The sequence below is a fragment of the Ceratotherium simum genome, chromosome 3, assembly GCF_057802395.1.
Source record: "Ceratotherium simum simum isolate JZ-2026a chromosome 3, ASM5780239v1, whole genome shotgun sequence".
NCBI classification, from domain to species: Eukaryota; Metazoa; Chordata; class Mammalia; order Perissodactyla; family Rhinocerotidae; genus Ceratotherium; species Ceratotherium simum.
Window position 1 is genome coordinate 69,731,238 of NC_141902.1, and position 21,021 is coordinate 69,752,258.

Below are 21,021 nucleotides of genomic sequence, written 5' to 3' on the forward strand. Positions count from 1 at the left end.
TTGATTATTTTCTGTAAATTGTGAGATTCTCTGTTACATGCAGATGATCCTCAGAAGATTAACGCTTTAGTCTTTAGTAAGTATTACTTAGTATTAGGAATCATTTTATCAGAACTGAGTGAAGTGTCTCTGAGGGATGGAGGGGGAAAAGAGTGATCTGGAACATGGGATCTTGCCTGGGTATCTCTGCACTAGGATGTCCTAAGTACATTTGAAGACTTTGGGCTCTGGGAGTGGGTGCCATGTTGCAATGGAAAACTGAAAAGTGAGGTGAAATGATGCCAGAAATAACCTTGAAACACTTTGCCATTTTGTTTGGAAATACCCTAGGTTATGTCTGACATTCATACTGAGTGTACCCTTCCTTATACTTTCTGTTGGTTTGCTATATTTGATTATACTAAATAACATCAGTGAAAAAAAAATCCCCAAAGAAAAATTTTTATTTACTTTAAATTTATCCAATATTTTTCAGTCCATCCCCATTCTTCCTGCTTTCACTAATCTCCATTTTCCCTTTTACTGTCCTCTGGAGTCCAGACATTTTGGAAAAGCTGACAGTTTCTTATGTGCTTTGTAAAAATTCCTTGAGATGCTTTCATTTCAGTTTTTGTTCTGAAACTAGTTTGTTTTACTACTGAATGGTTGGTTCTTGTCCACTTCTAGATTGTGGGCTCTTTTGAAGTAAAATTCTTTCTCATATATGTGTTTTGAACATGTTGTAGGATTATCAGATGAAGAAAAGTAAAAACAGTCAATTAAAGGCAGATGATATTCTAGGCACTTTATATCCACAAATATTTTTCAGGAAAAAATTATTAATTGACTTATCAGTAAATAATTCTGATAGTCTTACATATGGTAGCTGTAAGATTTATAAGCTAAGACCAAGAAAGAAGCCTAAATTACCATTTGCAGTGCAATTTCAACTGAACTCTTTGTTGTTTTATCTTGTTTTGTGTTAATAAGAATTAGATAAAATTATGGAGAATGGGTGTATAGAGGAGGCAAGAAAAATACGTGATGGAAGGAAGAATAATTTAGTAAACTTATTTTGACATACAAAAAGATAAATATTAAAATGCAATTATATTCAGCTTTATTGACCTCTTATCTAAATTGTTATTAATATAATGCCCCAAAATGAAATGTATCAGAGTTGGGTGAATATGATCATTGTTGTTGACTTTTTTTTTTTGGTCAGCATTTTACTAGTTTGATTTTATACAGTCAAGATTTGAACAGGAAATCCAAGATTTTCAATACAGTGTAACCTTTTAAACCAGATTTGAATTGCAGCTATTTTGATCTTGATAAATAATATTTCCAAAATGGCACCAAGATAAAATTTGTGTGTTCCCCCTCTAAACCTACATATTCAAATAAACTTCATTAAAACAGTTAAAATTATATTTCCTGCATAATAAATTGCTTGGAAATATAGAAACAAGATATATTTCTAGGTATGTATATATGTATTTTATATGCATAGAGACAGAGTTAGCCCAACTACAAAAAAAAAAAAAAAAAAGAAATAGGGATCTAAATCCATTCAATTTGGAAATAAGAAAAGAATATGAAGAGTTTTGCTGATATAAGCACAGGCTAATGTTATTACTGCCTAACTATAGCTATGCTGGGCTGTTCTGCTATTATTCAGGTGTCAGCATTTCTATTATGGACTTATGTTGTAGTTATAAGAATTTACTGTAATTTATAGTCTGGAATAAAAGCATGCTATTGTTTTTGAACTTCAACTGCGAATGTTAACACAATACGAAGAAAATATACCACAAGTTCTAGATTTCCAGTCACATTACTTAGCTTTTTACTCACTTTAAAAAAAATTTATATGTAACTAACTAAAACTTTTTGAGGAAATTTCAGAAAACTGAGTAATTATTATACATCTTCATAGATTTGTATGTATATAATATTATTTTATAGCTAATTCCATACTTTCTATATATAATTTATTCAAATTTTACAAATTTCAGAAACCCACAGACCATACTTTTGTTTAGCATGTCTAAGTTGCATTATCCCTTTTTTCACTTATTCATTTCCTTCTCAGACCTTCCCTAATAACACCATTCATAAAATTGGGAAAACGACAAGCAATCAGGCCACAGTTCAAATTCAAGAGTTTATCAGATTGTTTGTTTGTTCATAAACACTGTTGAGTACCTTGATATGCCAAGTGCTTTGAAATCCATTATCTCATTGGATCATCCCTAGATACCTTTTAGGTAGGTATGAGACTCCAAGTTTGAGTAGCTTATTTCAGGCCACTAGCCCTTTCTGTTATCACACACTTTCCTACCTTTGTGTATCCATGTGTTTCTCTTGGAAAAACACAGTATTCTAATTTCTGTCCAAGAATTCTTTCCACTGTTCTTTCTGTTTTAAAAATTCTTTCTGAAAACTTCCACTCCCGTGGAAGTTTAAATGACAGTGTAGCTTAATGTGTTACTTTTCCCAGATATTGGCATTTTAACTTTTTCTGTAGAAGAATTGAGAGAAGAAACTGAATCTCATGGCTCCAACTGTCTAGCTATTAGGAAGTCTTTTACCCATATCTCATCAAAGCTGCCACTAAATTTCTTAGGCCTAATGCAAATGGATTTTACTGATATGTCATTTAGGTATTTGTAAGATAAAAGGAATTACAATTGCTCTATTGCTTGACATTCTATTTTAAAATTATTTTTGAGATTATTTTCTGTTCTAATGCAGTGTACAAATGGCAGAAATTATCCCATGGAATGCTGTGATTCTGAAAGAAAAATGCATTTTTATTTAATTATATATATTTAGTTGTTAAAGATAGGATGGTAGATAGAAAAATTTCAAAAGGATGATTCTTTTCTAGTAAAAGAGTTTGATCCAGAGTCATTTGTTTTATCATGACTTTTATCTTACCTTTACTTTTCATACATAATATGTTCCTGAAAACATTTTTGAAGGTCATTGTCTGAAAGTCGAATGGTAAAGTGGTGTAAGGTACCCTAGAGGCCTAATGTGTCGTAAAATTCCCAAATATGATCAAGTAGTTTCTGCTTCCCTTTACCTTGGCATTCCAATTGGAGGGATAAGAATCTTCCTAGGCGCTGGAGCCTAGGATCAGCCTTCCTGATGTTATAATATAATTTTAAAAAGAAAAAAAAAAGCAAAGGCATGATCTCATTATAAATATAAATGAAGGGGCCGGCCGGGTTAAGTGCGCGCGCTCTGCTGCGGCGGCCTGGGGTTCGCCGGTTCGGATCCCAGGCGCGCACCGATGCACTGCTTGTCAGGCCATGCTGTGGTGGCGTCCCATGTAAAGTAGAGGAAGATGGGCACAGATGTTAGCCCAGGGCCGGTCTTTCTCAGCAAAAAAGAGGAGGATTGGCATCGGATGTTAGCTCAAGGCTGATCTTCCTCACAAAAAAAACCAAATATAAATGAACACATCAAATATATTATTTAACTCATTAATCAATTAGGGGACCAGTAAGATGTTACAACCAGTTCAAAGCAACAGGTACATATGTAATCAGGACTGCTGAAAGGAATTTACAAATACATACAAAACTGATCAATATCTACAGGGCAATAATCAATTGTATTCCACCAGAAAAGTTCATATCTATTCAACTACAAGTTTTCTATAATTTACAGAGTTGTGAAATAGCTGGAAGACAACGAAAGATGCAGGCCTCTATAGACTCAGATACTTCAGATGGGCACATTGGACAGGACACCCAGTAATCTTTTTTTTGTCCATTTCAAACACTTCCCTAATTTTTCATGACAGTTCTCCCTTGTGGGTATAATATCAAAAAAAAAATATTCTTGATATGAAAAATGCTGGTGCAGCCTTATATTATATAGGTGCAACAAGAGCATTGATTAAACATATAGGTCATCTTGAATTTGCTTTTGCAAATTTGAGCCATTCAGTGTTGAACATCCATGAAAGTTACAAAATTAACTTCTGTCTGAAGGTTTTCATAAAGAATCTTGGAATGGACTTTTATAAGCCTCTATTATTTGCTGTCCTGAGGCTAGCAAACCAAGCCTAAGAAACTAGCTCTACCAGATTTCACTTGTAGTACCTATAAATTTAGGTGAGTTCCTCTTTTCTTTAAGTCCCTCAAATTTGTTAAGGTTCTTGGCCTGCCAGTAAGTGACTTCCTTACCTCCTGTAAGCCAAGTACCAGGCCAGTTTTACCGGGTGGGCTTTGTAGATTTTGGATCCATAAGTGAAGTCAACCTTTGTTCTGTAAAAATGGTTTGTCTTACCTAATTCAATGAGAATCATTCTCAAATATGACAGTCCAGCTAAGGCCTTTGTTGCCCAAATTTTATCCTAATAAATTTGTCCAGTTTTATCCTAAGAAAAAGAAGAAGAGATTCTTGTTGGATATATGCAAATAACTATATTGCTATGAACAATAAGGAGACTCAGTAATAGTTTCTGAATTTAGGGGTCAGGGGATGCTCAATGAGAATCAGATATCATTTCAAGATATTTTGTTTCACTTTACAAAAGTACTATTTAACAAATTGTTGTGGGATATAGATAGCTTAAGAAAGAGGTGGATTTTTTTTATATCAGAAAAATAGATCGTTACAGCATTAACAATATTCTAAACAAATAACCACAATAAGTTTTCCCTCATCAGTTCATTCAGTCCTGTGTTCCTTGTGATCTTGGGTTAGCAATCTGCTTTCATGAAGCTGTCTGCTTCTGAAACTATAAAGAATCCTGGAAATCATGATTCAGTCTTGTCATCTCAGAAGCTTGTACCCAAGTACCTTTTTTTTTTTTTTGACGTGTCAAAAATTTGCAGTACCTGGTACATTCCTTGTCCATGCGGCTCTAGGACTGTCCTTATTGGTTGAGAATGCAAACTCTGCCTTATAGCCCATAGCAGTACCTTCTGACAAGCATCGCCTTAAAACAAAAACTATGTAGATGACAGATACTTAATGGCTGTGGGTAATTTATTTCTGTAACCAATAATATCAGAGTGGATAAGGGTAAATTCTCTATTGAAAGTATAGTATATAACTATTTTATAAGAGTTTTGATTAGTCTTTGCTCTGAGATTAAAAACATATTATGGACAGCAAAGGCACTGACAAATCTCCAGGAAATTCTAGAGATTTTTGTTCAGTGTTTTACTATTATAATTATTTCTGTCATCTCTGTTTTTATAAGGTAAAAGACCAAAAATTTTGTGATCTTCCAGAGTCCTCTGGGAAATCTCAAAGATAGTTTTTGGTGTAAAAGATGTCCTGAAATTTTTATTTTATTTTTTCTATGTTTAGGATGCAGTTTTGGGAAGGCAAAATCAAAAAGTTCTCAGAGGAGATTTGGGCACTTGATTAAGATAGTATCGTAGGTGCCTGAGAAACAATATTTGGTTGTCAAAAGGACAAAATAAAATTTACTTTCCAAGTTCTGTCCTTTATTATACTTGCTCATGTTCTAGAACAAATTGACCCTATACTTTCATTACCCCTGGTTATCTTTCAGGGGTTCTGCCAGTTCAAACCACTTTTATAATAACATTAAGATGTTATTTATAACATGCTGTGTATTCATCATTATTATTTTCAAATGAATCAATAATTAATTATTTTTTAAATTTATATTTTAATTTCCAATATAGTAAATACGAATAGTTCTAGCTCATGTAAACAGAAATGCTCTGGAGTCCTCGATAAGTACTAGAATTTCTTGGTTTAGAGATCCAAAAAGCCTAAGAACTGCTACGAACTGCCGCTTTTGGATAAAACTATTCTTTTTCCTTGAACAACAAAAGTACATACAGAGTTGTATTTCTCTGTCACAATTGTTCCTAATATAGTCTCATTACTCATATCAATTATAACTTTCAACCAAGTAATTAACTTCTATTTCACAGAGAAAACTGGGGGACGGATAATTTAGAACCGTCTAGCACACACAAGCAATTTAGTAGACATGCACAAGTCATGAACACATGTCACAACTTTCTACTGCCACGCACATCCATTATATAACCTCTTAAAGTGGCAAAAATGAATATGTTTGTTAACATTACCCAAAGCTATAACCTTAAGAAGCAAAAGTATATAAACTTAAAATTATACTTAGTAGTGATTATTTCAGTATTCTGCCTTACTTCATAATTATCTAAATGTCTAATGATATCTATTAACTATTCAATTTAATATCAGTCCAAAGTTTTAAGTTACCTTGGAAATTATCTGCTACAAAACATAATTATGGTTGAAATGAAATGTTTGTCAGAATAATGATTTAATTTAATTGAACACAGTTTTCATTTTTCATAATTTTTAATAATATGTAGGAGTAATATTAGCTTCTTTGATGAGTAAACCTGTATAAGTTTAGGCAAAACAAACCCAAGTAGAATAAAATCTACACTTGTGTTATACTTAACACTGATAAATCAAAGAAAAGATGTGGCTGTTTTTATTAAGCCAAAATTATTAAGCTAGTCTTGTTTACCAAAGATTTACTCTTATTAATGACAACTTGGATTCTTAAAATGTTTCTTAGTTTCAGCAAGAAGAGTTTTAAGTTTAGCACATTTAAAGCATTGGAAGTTCAATTTCCTATTCTGAGAATTTTAGGAATATTGAATTTATATAAGCGTTTATTTATCTGTATAAGTCAGAACAGAGCTTCTCTAATTTAAGATACTTTATACTAAAATTTTTTAATATCCTCTGGCAGTAGAGACATTTCACACTCAGAATGAGAGGTAGAGAACTTTCTAAGTTTCAGACACATAGACACAGAGAGAGCTTATAGCCTCACGTCTATAACTTAGGCACAGATCAAGAGTAAACACAGAAACATAAAATCTCACTCATCTAAATGTCAAAGAGGTGTTCTCCTTCCCAGGGTTCTGAAATTTTGAATGGATTTGAGCTAAAAAATAGAGAAAAAAATTTTTTTATAAAAGTCTAACAAACCAGATTCTCTGTCATCTTTCACCTAATAGAGAATAGATCTCTATCATCCATTTACAGAGATCATCAGATTGTCAAACTATAAAACCAAACTCCTTATCATCGCTCTTACTAATAGGAAATAACTTATAGCAGTAAGTGAGCCACCACCACCACCAACAAGAAAAAAACCCATAAAATTAGTAGGTAGGGAAAAAAGCTAGAGAAACAGAGAGCCAGCAAATTTTAAGTACTGTTGCTGCTTGGGATTCACCTCTGGGAGCCAGGAAAAGACATGCCTGGGCCTAAGCTGCCCAGGAGGTACACTTCTCTGACAACTCCGTTTATCTAGCTCTATCGGATGAATCCACCTCAGTGGGCGACCTTCAAAACTGGTAAAAAATACATTTTTATCAAAGGGAAAAAATCATGATTTTCATACAAATATAAAATGAACACGTGTCAAAGATATATTTAACTCACTCATTAATGAGGGAACCAATAAGATGTTACAACTGACTCAAAGGAGAATTCAAAACAACACACATATAGGTGATCAGATCTGTTGAAATGAATTTACAGGGCCAGCCCCTGTGTCTTAGTGGTTAAGCTTGGCACAATCTGATTTGGCGGCCCAGGTTCAGTTCCCAGGTGCGGACCTACACCACTTGTCTGTCAGTGGCCATGCTGAGGCAGCAGCTCACATACAAAAAGAGGAAGATTGGCAGCGGATGTTAGCTCAGGGTGAATCTTCCTCAGCAAAAAAAAAAAAAAAAAAAATGAATTTATAGATAGACACTGGTCAGTATCCACGGGGCAATCTGTTGTATTATACTGGAAACAATTTGTTTACATTGGAATAAATTTTCTACAATTTACAGAGTTGTAAAATAGCTCAAAGATAATGAAAAGCACAAGCCCCTATAGAATCAGATAACCCAGAAAGGTACATTAGACAGGACACCTAATAATCGTTCTTGTCTATTTCAAAGTCTTTCACTAGAGAATGGTCCAGATAGCAGCCCTTTCCAGCCCTTGTCCTCATGGCTAACTTATACACAAGGTCAGCCAGCCCCTAATCTTTCAACTTTCCAACTAGAACTTTCTAGGTCCTTGGAGCAAGAGTAGGGGAAAAGGGTTTGTCTTTACCTGTCTTTGTATCACCAGCTGGATGAGGCCTTTCTTTCCTTGCTGCCTGACTTTCCTCCATGCATCTTGTGATTACCTCGGAGCCAACCATTGCATATTGTGGAGGAGGGCTTTGTGATTGGAGGAAATTTAACTTGGCAAAGGGTTACCTGTTGGAATAGTTACCCAGAGTAACTTAGTAAGCTCTGGTTCCCTGAGCCTGATCACCAGGATTCTCCCAGTGGAGCATTCCCAAGAATGCACCCACACAGCCACGAACTCAGACCAAGGGAGGTCCCTGATACCTTGGCTGAGGCCAAGCTCTGTCCCCTATCCACAACGGTAGCAGTCCCACTGTTGACTAGGTGGAAATCATCATTTGTCAGGTGATAAAGACTGAGTTCTATTTAAGAGAGGCGATTTAGGAGTACAAACATGTAATGTATGAAAGGCTAGTTATACAAAAGTGAAATAATTGAGGTTGAGGATTACTTACAATTGGAAAATGTAAGGCAACCAACATTTATTGTGCTTCTACATTTGGCATGCTGCCTCTTTTAATTGTACGTTGTATTTGGGTCTGTCAGCAGTTTTGCTGGACCTCATTGTGTGTTTTCCTAAACTCAGTTTCCAAAAGGAATTGTATGGATTTTATTTTATTTTATTAAGTTTTATTAACCACAGAAAATTGTAAAGTTTTCTTAAGGTCAGTTAAGGTTGGTTCTTGGCACTCTTTTTAGATAAGACTTGCGTCTTTTCATCTCTAAATTTAGTAGAAGGTTGTAGTTGAAAGAAAAAAAGTTCAAAATGCTACTGTGATATTAATCAGAATGAAGTCCTCTTTACTTTGACTTTTGGCACTGTATCATATGCTTTATTAAACATCAGGATTTAGATAGATCTTTAGAACACCTTTACAGAAAGGAAATAACAGTCTTGAAGCTTATAATAGAAGAACAGTTGCAAATGCCTAAAACAACTGCTCTATTTAGCTATGCATTTTGTTATCACTTTTCATTTTAGTAACGTTACTTCTGATAAAGATTTTTCATTAGTATTCTCAGCAGAAAGAACTGATATATCTTTCTTGACCTCACCATGCTTAGAATAAAACTTAAAAGAGGATAAACCTTCTTGAAATCTCACGTTTTTCCACATCACATACTATATCAAACATGGCAGGATATGGTTATGAAACAATGGAAACATATTTGTTCTCTTAAATCTGCTTATCTTCTACCTGAGTTTGTCTGACTGATTTGTGTCACTCATCCAAGAGTAGAACTACTCTTCAGAACTAACTCAGGTTATTAGCTCATTGCTGTTCTAGGAAGCAGAATGCCAATGAAAGACAACATATACCCTACTTTAAAGCTCCTTCATTTTCTTCTTATTTGTTGCATAATGAAGTTATATCAGATTATGCATTTGCTTCTGAATTTTGATTATCCTTTTAGATAGTGTCTTTTTCATCCTTTGGAAGGAATCTGAAAAATATCCCAAATTCTCATCAGTAACATTTCATTTTCAACATAGGAATGCCGTGCAAAGTGACAACTGTGACTTTTGCTCAGCTCTAATACTTAACTTCTTTTGTCAGGAAGTGAACTGATGCTGACTTCTCTTTGTCTTATTTCAAGTTGGGGCATGAGATTTTTCCTGCATTAGAAGGTTGTTGAGACCTGAAGCCTGGGAAGGTAAGATGCCAGCATAAATACTGTCCATTTAGAACTGTGGTTTGAGTGTCTGGTGATTTAAGAGCCTAAGTCTTTCCGGCTGTTCCTGGTTTATAGTCTTGATGAACCCTTCAAGTTTTACCAAAACATGAGTAGTGAAAAATGTCTACAATTGGAAGGCCCATTAATATAATTTATTATTTATAAATTTTAACTATAGTTTTGCATTTACTGAAATTATTACTTTAAAGAAAGGAAAAAATGACATACACCAATTTTTATGTATAAATAAATCTTTGTGTATACAAATATATGTGTATTTTTTACACCAAGGATCATAATGTGATAGACTGTGGAAAATATATATGTACTTTTTGCTTGTAGTCTTTTTCTCCCTGATCGTTTTTTTTTTTTTTTTGGTGAGGAGATCAGCCGTGTGCTAACATCTGCCAATCCTCCTCTTTTTTTGCCGAGGAAGACTGGCCCTGGGCTAACATCTGTGCCCATCTTCCACCAGTCTATATGGGACGCCACCACAGCATGGCTTGACAAGCAGTGTGTCCGTTCACGCCCAGGATCCGAACCGGCGAACCCTGGGCCGCCACAGCGGAGCGTGTGCACTTAACTGCTTGCGCTACAGGGGCGGCCCCTCTCCCTGATCGTTTTTTAAAGATAGTATACTTTATTTTTTAAGAGCAGTTTTAGATTTCTCCTCTGATCATTTTTTTGAGGCAGACAAAATAGGTAGAGCAAGGAGTTGAGACACTTATTTTGTTCAATGGAGAAAGAAGACAACAATAAGAAAATATTTTAAGTCACAAAATTTTGGCTAAGTACTCTGGTGAATCAAGCAGCATTCTGTGGGTGTGTCTCCCACAAAGTCTTCACTGGAGCAGACTAGCCAGCGCATGTATTCAGTAACGAGGGTCCTGTTTTACACTGCTGTTGCTTACTCTCATTCGTTTATGTTATGTGCTTCCTTCATTCGCTGTGCTTTAGCTTGTATCAGTAAATAAAAGGTTTCCAATTTCTGCAGATTTACTTAAGCTAAAAAATTGTAATCCTTCACAATAAAACCATAACAATACCCTACATAATAACAAATATGAATTACTCTCTATGCAGAGTATTTTATCTATTTATATTTAGATATAACCTGTAGTCCATTTTAGCATATGTATTATCTGCTTAATAGTCAATCTTGAAAGAATCTAAAAGATTTTGCTTTTTAACTGGACGTAGATTATACTTATACATTTGAAGTGTAATAATTATTGGTTTTTAGTGGTGCTAATATATAAATGACTGAACAACAAAATTTTTGCAAGATTGAATATTAGCTAGGTATCTCTAGATACTATTAAGAATGTAATAAATGCTTAGTGAAGTTACATTTATGGCACTAGCTAATAAAAGAGGAAAAGGTCATGAGTCAGTCTTCCCTGAGTTCTTGGCCTATAAAAATCTAGTAGGAGTTTCATAGGATGTTGGCATGTTTGCATATTCTTATATGGCCCTGGACTACTAAAGGGATCCAAGCACATGTTGTCAGTTCATGTTTTGTGAACACTCTAATAGTTTTATTTTATTTTTGTTTTGTTTTTACCATTTTTCATGGGTTTCAGATTGAACTTTGATGACTAGAGAGTATTGGTCAAGTGAAATCATTTTTGGCACATGCCAATATTATACTTCTTCTTTCCAGGATAGATTAGCCCAAGCGAAGTGGCATTGACATTGAGTCTCCATTTGGTTAGTGAACTCTTCTGTAATATAAACTTCTTTCGTGTTTCTGAGAAATATTTAATAATAATAATAATAGCATTTATTGATCACCATGCTCTTAACCTTTTCTGGCTGTAGTTTTTCTTAGGCGTTTTATTTTCTGTAGTCTAACGCAAGGTGTAAACATGGCCTTTGTAAAGTGCCTGCTTTCAGTTTCACTTATATGGTGTGTTTCAGTGTTCAAAGCACTAGTAGATATTGTTTGATCCTGACAGTAGCTCTACGAAATAGCTAAAGCAGGTGTTGTTTAATTTTACAGAGTCTTAGAGAGTTTAAGTGACTTGCCCAAGGTCACACGGCCAGCAAGCACAAGAGTGGGGTCAAGAAACCAGTTTTTTCCAGTTCACAGTCCAATACTCTTTCTTGAAGCTAAATGGCACTGTGTTGGTTTACATGATTAAAAACTTTGTTCTTTTTATCATGCTAAAGGTCTCTAATGTTGTAACAACTTACCTTGAATGCTGTAGAATCTAATGAATTTATTTCGTGTACAATGTACTAAACATAGCCTTTGGGTTTAGGGACAGATTGTTGGTGGTATTCAGCCAGAAAATCGACACATATACTTGGATTCTGAGTTTTGGAATTTCTCCCCTAGTTGAGCATTTGCACCGATTCCGGCATTCATCTTTCAATTCCAGGGGAATTTGCGTTTTCCTTAGTGCTTGGTATTCACATCATTAGGTGGCACAACTGTTTGCTACTTGGCGGTCTGTGCAGAAGTGACGTCCAACGCAAGACAGTTACACGAAGACTGAAGGCTGCTTAGTTCTGTATAAAATGCTGGTACAACGCCTAACCTTTCTATTTTGCTTCAACTAGTACTACCAGTTGTTTGTCTAGATCGTCTTAATTCATCCTTATTTACCTTTAAAGGAATTGACTATGTTTGCCTGAAATTTGATATTTGTGTTATAACTGAGGTCGTAAAATTTTCATAAATGAGCTCAAGCTTTAAAAGTGGAATCCTAGGGGCCGGCCCCGTGGCTTAGCGGTTAAGTGCTCGCGCTCCGCTGCTGGCGGCCCGGGTTCGGATCCCGGGCGCGCACCGACGCACCGCTTCTCCGGCCATGCTGAGGCCACGTCCCATGTACAGCAACTAGAAGGATGTGCAACTATGACATACAACTATCTACTGGGGCTTTGGGAAAAAAAAAAGGAGGAGGATTGGCAATAGATGTTAGCTCAGAGCTGGTCTTCCTCAGCAAAAAGAGGAGGATTAGCATGGATGTTAGCTCAGGGCTGATCTTCCTCAAAAAAAGAAAAAAAAAAAAGTGGAATCCTTGTACACATTCATTGATAGGCTGTGTTTATTCTTTTGTATGATAAATATCTAAAAATTTAAAATTCATTTTTAGGTTAGCCATTCCTTCTCCTTGGATAACAATATAATATTTAAATTTCTCTTTGCCTTTCTCTAAATTCTGATTTGACTAGTTAAGAAATAACAAGATTTGTTTTTTTCTTGACTTTGCTTTATTTAAAGATATCTTCAGGTTTTTGCTTTCCAACAAGAGCATTTGGTTCTTTGTCGGGCTGTAAGACAGCAGAACAACGCTAGTGTTAATTGGTTTCCTTTATATGCCTTTTTCTGTTTGCTTACAAACTGATGTGACCACTTAGCTTATATTTACACCATTCTCTTGACTCTTTCCAACTCAAAGTATTTATCATCCAGGTAAAACATTTATAATTAGTTACATCAGCTAGTTTGTCACCTTCTTCCTTGTTCAATCTTACCTAAACTTGAACAGCCTTAAATGTGAGTAATGAGTTTTTAGCTTTTTTAAAAGAAATCTTCCTTATCAAGAATTATACTGTCTCATTTTCAGGATTTATTTCTTTAGGGTCCTAGTTATCTTTTCTACAATGGAAACTGAACTCTATTTTAACATTGTTTCAAAACTTGAGCGTAATATGACGGGAATTTCTTTTAGTGGCTAAATTTTTTCTTTAAAAATCTTTAGTCACAAACAATTGTTACTTATTGAATTCTATTTTTAAAAATTAAAGAAATTAGAGGAGTTTTTCTTTTCTTTGTCACTGTAGAGATACTTTTGCAGACTAAATTTAGAACGTGTTTTTTTGTTTTCTTTTGTTTTTTGCCGTGTGGAATGCCCCTTTCTTTCTTTGGTTACTTTGTGATGACACATGTATTGATTTTTATGGCAGTCTCTATGTTGACTTTCTAGGGGCATCTGTGTGTGTGTGTGTGTGTGTGTGTGTGTGTGTGTGTGTGTGTGTGTGTGTATTTATCCCCCTTTTGGGAACTGGGATGTGGACATCGAGGAGAAAGAAAGTAATTATTTTCATTTAATCTTTTTTCTTTTCATACTTATTTAATTGACTTAATCTATGGGAAAGATTATTTAGACTTTAGGTAATTATGTTTTCCCCAAATATTTTTACTTCCATTTAAGTTTGCTAGTCATATTCTATGCTTACTTTTCCTTTCTGTCTCCTCAACTCCATCTTTACAGTAGATTGAGAGAATCGAGACTGCTTCTTTGCTCACACTGACACCCCTAGTGGAAGCTATAATCAGTAACACCACTGACTCACAATGGGTAGGGCTTGAGGTTCATAGAACATCTTTCATATGCTCCTTTAAGTAAAATTGATTCCTTGTGCTATATCTTTATGTTCTTTTCTCTTTTAATTTGTATACTGCTTTATTAGCCTATCACATTAGTTGTCAAAGCTTTGTTAGTAATTAGTTCACATGTAACTTTCTAGGCCTATATCCTTGTTCGTCTAAGGTGAGAGAAAAGGAGATAAAATTTCTAAATACTTCCTAAGCTGGAAAGAGGTGAGGAGGAGAATTAGTAGAGTCAATGTTTTTATTTTGGGTAACACCAGCTTAAAGAATATATATACTTTTTTACACAGAATTATTACTAAATGTAGTTTACTCCATAACTTCTTGGGTTGCTTTATAAACAGTAGTGTATATTAAAATACTATTCTTTATTTCAACTGCAATTATGAAATAATGAGATTGGTCTGGTGCCAAACAGTGTCATTCTCATTAATTCATATCAATCTCTATGTTTTATAATCCTTTGAACATATTAACAGGGAAAAAGGAACTGATTGGTAGTACCAAAGATTATGGTTCTTTGTCATATAGTTTTAAAGAGCTGAAAGTAATTGGCTTTAAAATATTTGGTGGGCAAATGAAGATATCAAAAAATATTCTAGAAAAGGAAAGTAATAAAGTAGAGAGTAGAACTACCAGATATTAAAACGTATTATAAAGCAACAGTATTGAAGCAGTATGGTAAAAGCCCAAGATTAGATGCGTAGATCATTGAAGAAGAATAGAAAGAAATGCTGTTATTTATACAAATTGACATATGTTAAAGGAGGCACTGTTAAACAGTAGGAAAGGGAATTATTATTTAATAAATGGGGTTGGAATAACCAATTAGCAATATTGAGGAAAAATACTTTTAGACCCACATCTACACCAGATATAACAAAATAAATTTCAGATAAATTTGAGTTGTGTGGATAATTACATCATTGAAAATCGAGAAGATAAAAGGACTGACTATTCTATAATATCTCTGGATTTTCTAAGCAGTTAAAAAACTAGAAAAGGAAGATAGCAAAGATTAGACTGCATATGCTAATTTGTTTCATTGTAACTGTAGCTCTGTGAGCATTATAGGAAAGCATGCCTATTCTATGTTGAAAATCTGAAAATTAGTCTCCTTTTTTCTTCATACCAGCTGAAAACCATTTGCTTTCTATATTAGTTAATGGAACAGAGAATGCAATTCTTTATCTAAAATTTTATTCTGTAGATGCATTGAAAATTATACAGGAGCTCGTTGTGAAGAGATTTTTCTCCCAAGCTCTAACATCCAAACAAAAAGTGACCTGTTTGCAGCTTTCGTGGCATTGGCTGTTCTTCTAGGAACTCTTATCATTGGAGCCCTCTACTTCCTTTGCAGGTAACCAAAATAGAAACATGCTTTCAAAAAGAGAAAATAATGCATAAAGTAGTTATTCTACTAAATGATTAATATGCCCTTTAGTTCTAAATATATTTGTGGATAGTGTTTTCTGTTTAGAGTTCTCTCTCTAATATAGTTGCTGTTATTAAATTAATAAGTCATTTTTGAAAGGATCTTTAGCAGTCTCTGTTCTTTGTTACTGTCATCATCATTATTTACTTTGACTTCTCTAACTAGTAAGGTAGACCCACATTCACTAAAGTAATCAATCCCCAAACACCTAAATATTTAGGCTAGGTCTACTTAAATTTTGAATGTGAAAGAAAAGAAACAACTTATGCAACACTGTAAATATAAATTTAAGACATATGGTTAAAATCTGGGGTCAATTCATTATTTAGTGCCTACTATGTGCTATGCATTGTGCTAAGCATAAAGAATACAATAGTGAACAAGATAGACACGTCTCCTAACTTCATAGAGATTTAAATCAACTTGGAGAGATAGACAAATAAGTAGGCAGTTAATTTGGGGCGACTAGTAACTCAAAAGAAAGACAGAAAAATTATTCATATGAAGCGATGCTATGCACTGAAAATTACTTTCATTCATTAGTTTTGGTCTTCAGCTTTTTTTGAAATTTAGTGAAAATAAGTGAATATGTAATTTATTAAGTTTAGAAGTTACCTGGTATCATAACTCTCATCATTAATATTTATTAAATGCACACTGTATGCTATCATAGCTACTTGTGAAAATGGAAAATGGAACTGAAGATGATCATAAAAGAGATGCAAGTGGGCTTGAGAAGTTTATATTCTACGAGAGGTAACACATGTAAAATTGTATTTCATAAAATCCTCACTTCTGAATTACTTTACACCATGGAGTAATTAAAAATTGGAGAGAGACTGCTCTTTTAAAATGTGTGGTATTATATATTTTGTCCCAAAATATATCATTTAAGCAATCTAATATGTTTTATTTCCCATAATTTTAACATCTGACTACTTCAGATACAAAAATTCAAATACAAGCCCATTGTATCAGACTGTATTTCCCAAAGATAGCCACAATCTCTCTCATTCCCACATGCTCTTCTGCAATGTGACCTTGCCACTCTTACATCACGAGGTAGAGTTTATTTCTCTAAATTTTTGAATCTGGGCAGGTATGCTTTGACCATAGCATACGTGGAAATCATGCTGTTCCAGTAGCCTTTAAATGACCTGGCAGCTTCCACTTCCCGCCACTCATACTTGGGATGCTCTCTGGCAGAATCAGCCACCATGTTGTAAGAAGCCTAAACAGCACAAAGAACCAGCCTCAGCTGAGCTCCCAGCCAACAGCCAGTGTCAACTACCAGCCATTTGAATGAGCCATCCCAGACGTCCAACTCAGTTGAACCTTTAGTTGACTCTAGACTTAGCTGCCAGTTAACTGTGATCACAGAGACCCCAAGCAAATAATGCCCAGCTGTCAACCTGAGAGCCATAAGAGATAAATTGTTTTAATCCACTAAGTTTGAGTTGATTTGTTACATAGTAGTGGATAACCAGAACACCCATGTTTGGAATTAGGTTTACTCTTGACTTTAAATAATGTTTGGAAAAAAGCTGAATAATAATTTATTATATCCTTCTAAACATTTTTGTTGGTCTAATGTGCTAAGGAGAAGACCAACTCACTAATTCCCTTATTAATCACTCTGGTTGGAAATATAGCCTTTTCATCTGTTATTGATTGGATAATAAATATTTTTTGCAATGTCAGGCAGTGTAGGCTAGATTTGGTTACAGTAACTATCAACCCTAACAGTTTAGTGGCTTAAAAAAATAAAAGACTATTTCCCATTCATTGTGTGTAATTATTATGGTTTGCTAATCATAGTCACTTAAAGTCTTAAGCTGATGGAGCAGCTACCATCTTGAATGCTATTGGTTGCTATGCCAGAGGGAAAAGAAAGCTCTGGAGGTTTCATACTTGAATTGAAATAATCTGTCTGGCCTCAATTCATTGGCCAGAATGAGTTCCATGGTCCCACTCAATTACAAGGGGTGTCAGGAAATGCAATTCTACCATATGCCTGTAAGGTAGAGAGCTAGAAATACAAGTCTAACATAATGACCAAAGGATTTATTAGGAAATTTAATAATCATTCGACAGGGAATTGTTGAGTGATTTTTTTTATCCATAGAACTTTAATATTGCTGTAGTTGTCCAAAAATAAAACTCCTTTGCCAACCCAATGAGTTTGTGAAGGGCATGGTATGTTGTACCTCACAGGTGCTCAATGCCACTGAGCAACAAAGTTTCAGAAGAGAAATTCTAAGTTTCAGAAGAGAACTTCTAAGTTTCAGAAGAGACACAGTAGCTCTGCAGGCTTGAGCCAGAATTTAGCAATATTTCTAGTCTGAAGTACTCTATAGCAGACTAAACAATACCTTTTTGGTAGAAAGGATAGGGAAAAGAGAAGGAAAAGAATATATAAAAATAAGAGGTGGTGTTGAATGAAAGGACAAAAGAAACCTCCAATCACAAATATCATGTGGGTTTGCGTCCTGAATTCGCAATCTGAACGTCTGAGGGGGGAAAAGCTAATAATGGAAAATAATCTGGATTGGTAGTGCCCCCTGGTGGTTGACAGAAGCAAATACAAATTAATTCTTAAAGAACCCACTTTCATCCTTTACCTTAAAAAGCATCTTACAGTATAAAAATATTGCCAAACATGCAAGAAAAAAAGGCACCATGAATTAGAACCCACAGAAACAACTGATAGTAGAATCAGATATTAAAAATCTTTATTTATTGAAAGAATCAGAAATATAACATAAAATATGCATGTTTAATATATATCAAAAAATAAATGAGAGGCTTGTAAATAAGCAGATTTCATAAAGACCAAAATGGAATTAAATTATAATTTAATTATAATTTTTAAAATATCAGTATATGTTTTAGTTCAATAAATTTTTTTTGTTTGTGTAAGATCAGCCCTGTGCTAACATCTGCCAATCCTCCTTTTTTTTTTTTTTTTTTTTTTGCTGAGGAAGACTGGCCCTGGGCTAACACCCGTGCCCATCTTCCTCCACTTTATATGGGATGCCGCCACAGCATGGCTTGCCAAGTGGTGCGTCGGTGTGCGCCTGGGATCTGAACCAGCGAACCCCGGGCCGCCACAGCAGAGCGCCCATGCTTAACTGCCTATGCCACCGGGCCGGCCCCTAATAAAATTTTTTTAGCATAGTATGTTTTACACAGCAGATTAGACACAACAAAATACAGAATTAATGAATTGGAAGATAGATAAGAAGAAATTACCCAGAAGATAATCCTGAGAGAAAAAGAAATGGAAAATATTAAAGACAAGTCAAGAAAAATGGAGAAACTGGAGAAATGGAAAATGGAGAAAAATAGAGAGTGAGTGTCTGACATATGTTAGCTGGAGTTCCAGAAGAAGAGAGAGAATGGGGCAGAGGCAGTATTTGAAAAGGCAATGGCCAAGACCTTTTCAGAACTGATGAAAGTCATCCACAGATTCTAGAAGTCTAGCAAATTTCAAGCAGAATAAATAAAAAATAAATTTATATATGGGTACAACCAAGTAAAATTGTAGAACATCAGTCTCAAAGAGAGAATTGCAAAAATGTTAGAAAAGAGTGACAGAGTATCTTCAGAGATGCAACAGTTAAACTGACAGCTGACTTCTCAAAAGGAAAGAAGCAAAAACAGAAGACAGAGCAATGATATTTTCATGTTAACTGGAAATAATCGTCAACCCCAAATTTCTGTATCAGTGAAAACATCTTTCAAGAATGAGAGTAAAATGAAGATATTTTTAGATAAGCAAAACTTGAGAGAGTTTGCCCTCAGATGTATTTAAAGCAGAAGGAAATTGATCCTATATGGCATATATGAGATGCAAGAAAGAAGAAAGAACAGAGGAGGCCATTGTGTGAATAAATCAAAACAAATATTGTATGAACTTTAACAGTGACACTGTCCTATGTCTTTGAAAAGAGGAATTAAAATCCATGATGGCAATAGCAAATAAGTTGAAAGGATTGTAATTAATGTGTGCTAAGGTCTTTGAATGAGAAGAAGATAAATATATAGGTTAATATAAGACCTTGATATGTTAAAAATGAATATTAAAATGTCTAGGGTAACAAAGAAAAAAATTAAAGCACATAATTTCCAAATTAGAGGAAGAACAAAAATGGAATAAAAAATAATCAGTTAAAAACAAAGAAAGAAGAAAAGGATAAATAGAAAGCATGACATAACATGGTAGATTTAAATCTAACTATGTCAGTAATTGTATTAAATATAATTGTACTAAAGATTCAAGGTAAAAGACAAAGACAGTCATAATATATATATTTTAAAATCTAAATTCTAAAACATAAGGATACAAAAAGTTTAGAAGTGAAACAGTCATAAATATCAGACAAAATAAATTTTATGGTAAAAGATTTAGTACATCAGGGAGATTTAACAATTTTAAATGTGTATGCACTTATTAGCAAAATCTCAAAAAATAAAAATTGAAATATAAAGGAGAAATAGGCAAAGCCATCATCATAGTTAAATTTTAATGTATGACTCTCAGAAATTTATAAGAAATATAAAAGTCAGTAAGACTGTGCTTAAACAACAGAAGTTTATTTTTTTATCGTTCTGGAGGCTGGAAGTCCAAGATCAAGGTGCTGGCAGGGTTAGTTTCTGGTGAGGCCTCTCTTCCTGGCTTGTAGTTGGCTCCCTCCTTGCTATGCCTCATGTGGCCCCTTCTCTGTGCATGCACAGAGACAGAGAGATCTCTGTGTCTCTTTCTCTTCTTACAAGGACACCACTCCTTTCAGTTTAGGGCTCCACTTTCTGACCCCATTTAACCTTAATTATCTCCCTAAAAGTACTTTCTCCAAATATAGTCACATTGGAGGTTAGGCCTTCAACTTATGAATTTTGGAGGGACACAATTTAATCTATAATAGACAGTATGTATATTAGTCAGCATTCTGCAGAGAAATAGAACCAGTGAGATGTGGAGAGAGATTTATTTTAAGGAATTGGCTCATGCAATTATGGAGGCTGGCAAGTCCAAAATATGCAGGGTGGGCTGGCCGACTGGAGACTCAGGAAAGAGTCAGTGTTGCAGTTCAAGTCTGAAGGCTGTCTGCTGATAGAATTTCTTCTTGCTCAAGGGAGGTCAGTCTTTGTTCTATTAAGGTTTTAGACTGATTGGATGAGGCCCATCCACATCATGGAAGGCTATCTGCTTCACTCAAAGTCTACAGATTTAAAGATTACTCTCATCCCAAAAACACCCTTATAGAAACATCCAGAGTAATGTTTGACCAGATATCTGGGCACTGTGGCCCAGCCCAATTGACTTGTAAAATTAACTATCACAATGTGAACTAGAAAATTATGGGCCAATTTTATTCATTTAACCTAGATGTAAAAGATTGAAGATTAGCAAACCAAATCCAACAATGTATTTTAAAAAATCATGA

The 21,021-nt window shown here is 34.6% G+C and overlaps 1 protein-coding gene across 2 annotated transcripts in view; it reads left to right on the forward strand.

The window, feature by feature from the left end:
• Nucleotides 1-21,021, forward strand: part of NRG4 (neuregulin 4) — a 161,065-nt gene that overhangs the window by 125,954 nt on the left and 14,090 nt on the right. For both annotated transcript variants that reach the window (XM_087428763.1, XM_014780962.2), the window contains exon 5: nucleotides 15,350-15,499. In XM_087428763.1, the coding sequence (XP_087284889.1) occupies nucleotides 15,350-15,499 (150 nt within the window). The remainder of the gene's footprint in view (nucleotides 1-15,349; nucleotides 15,500-21,021) is intronic.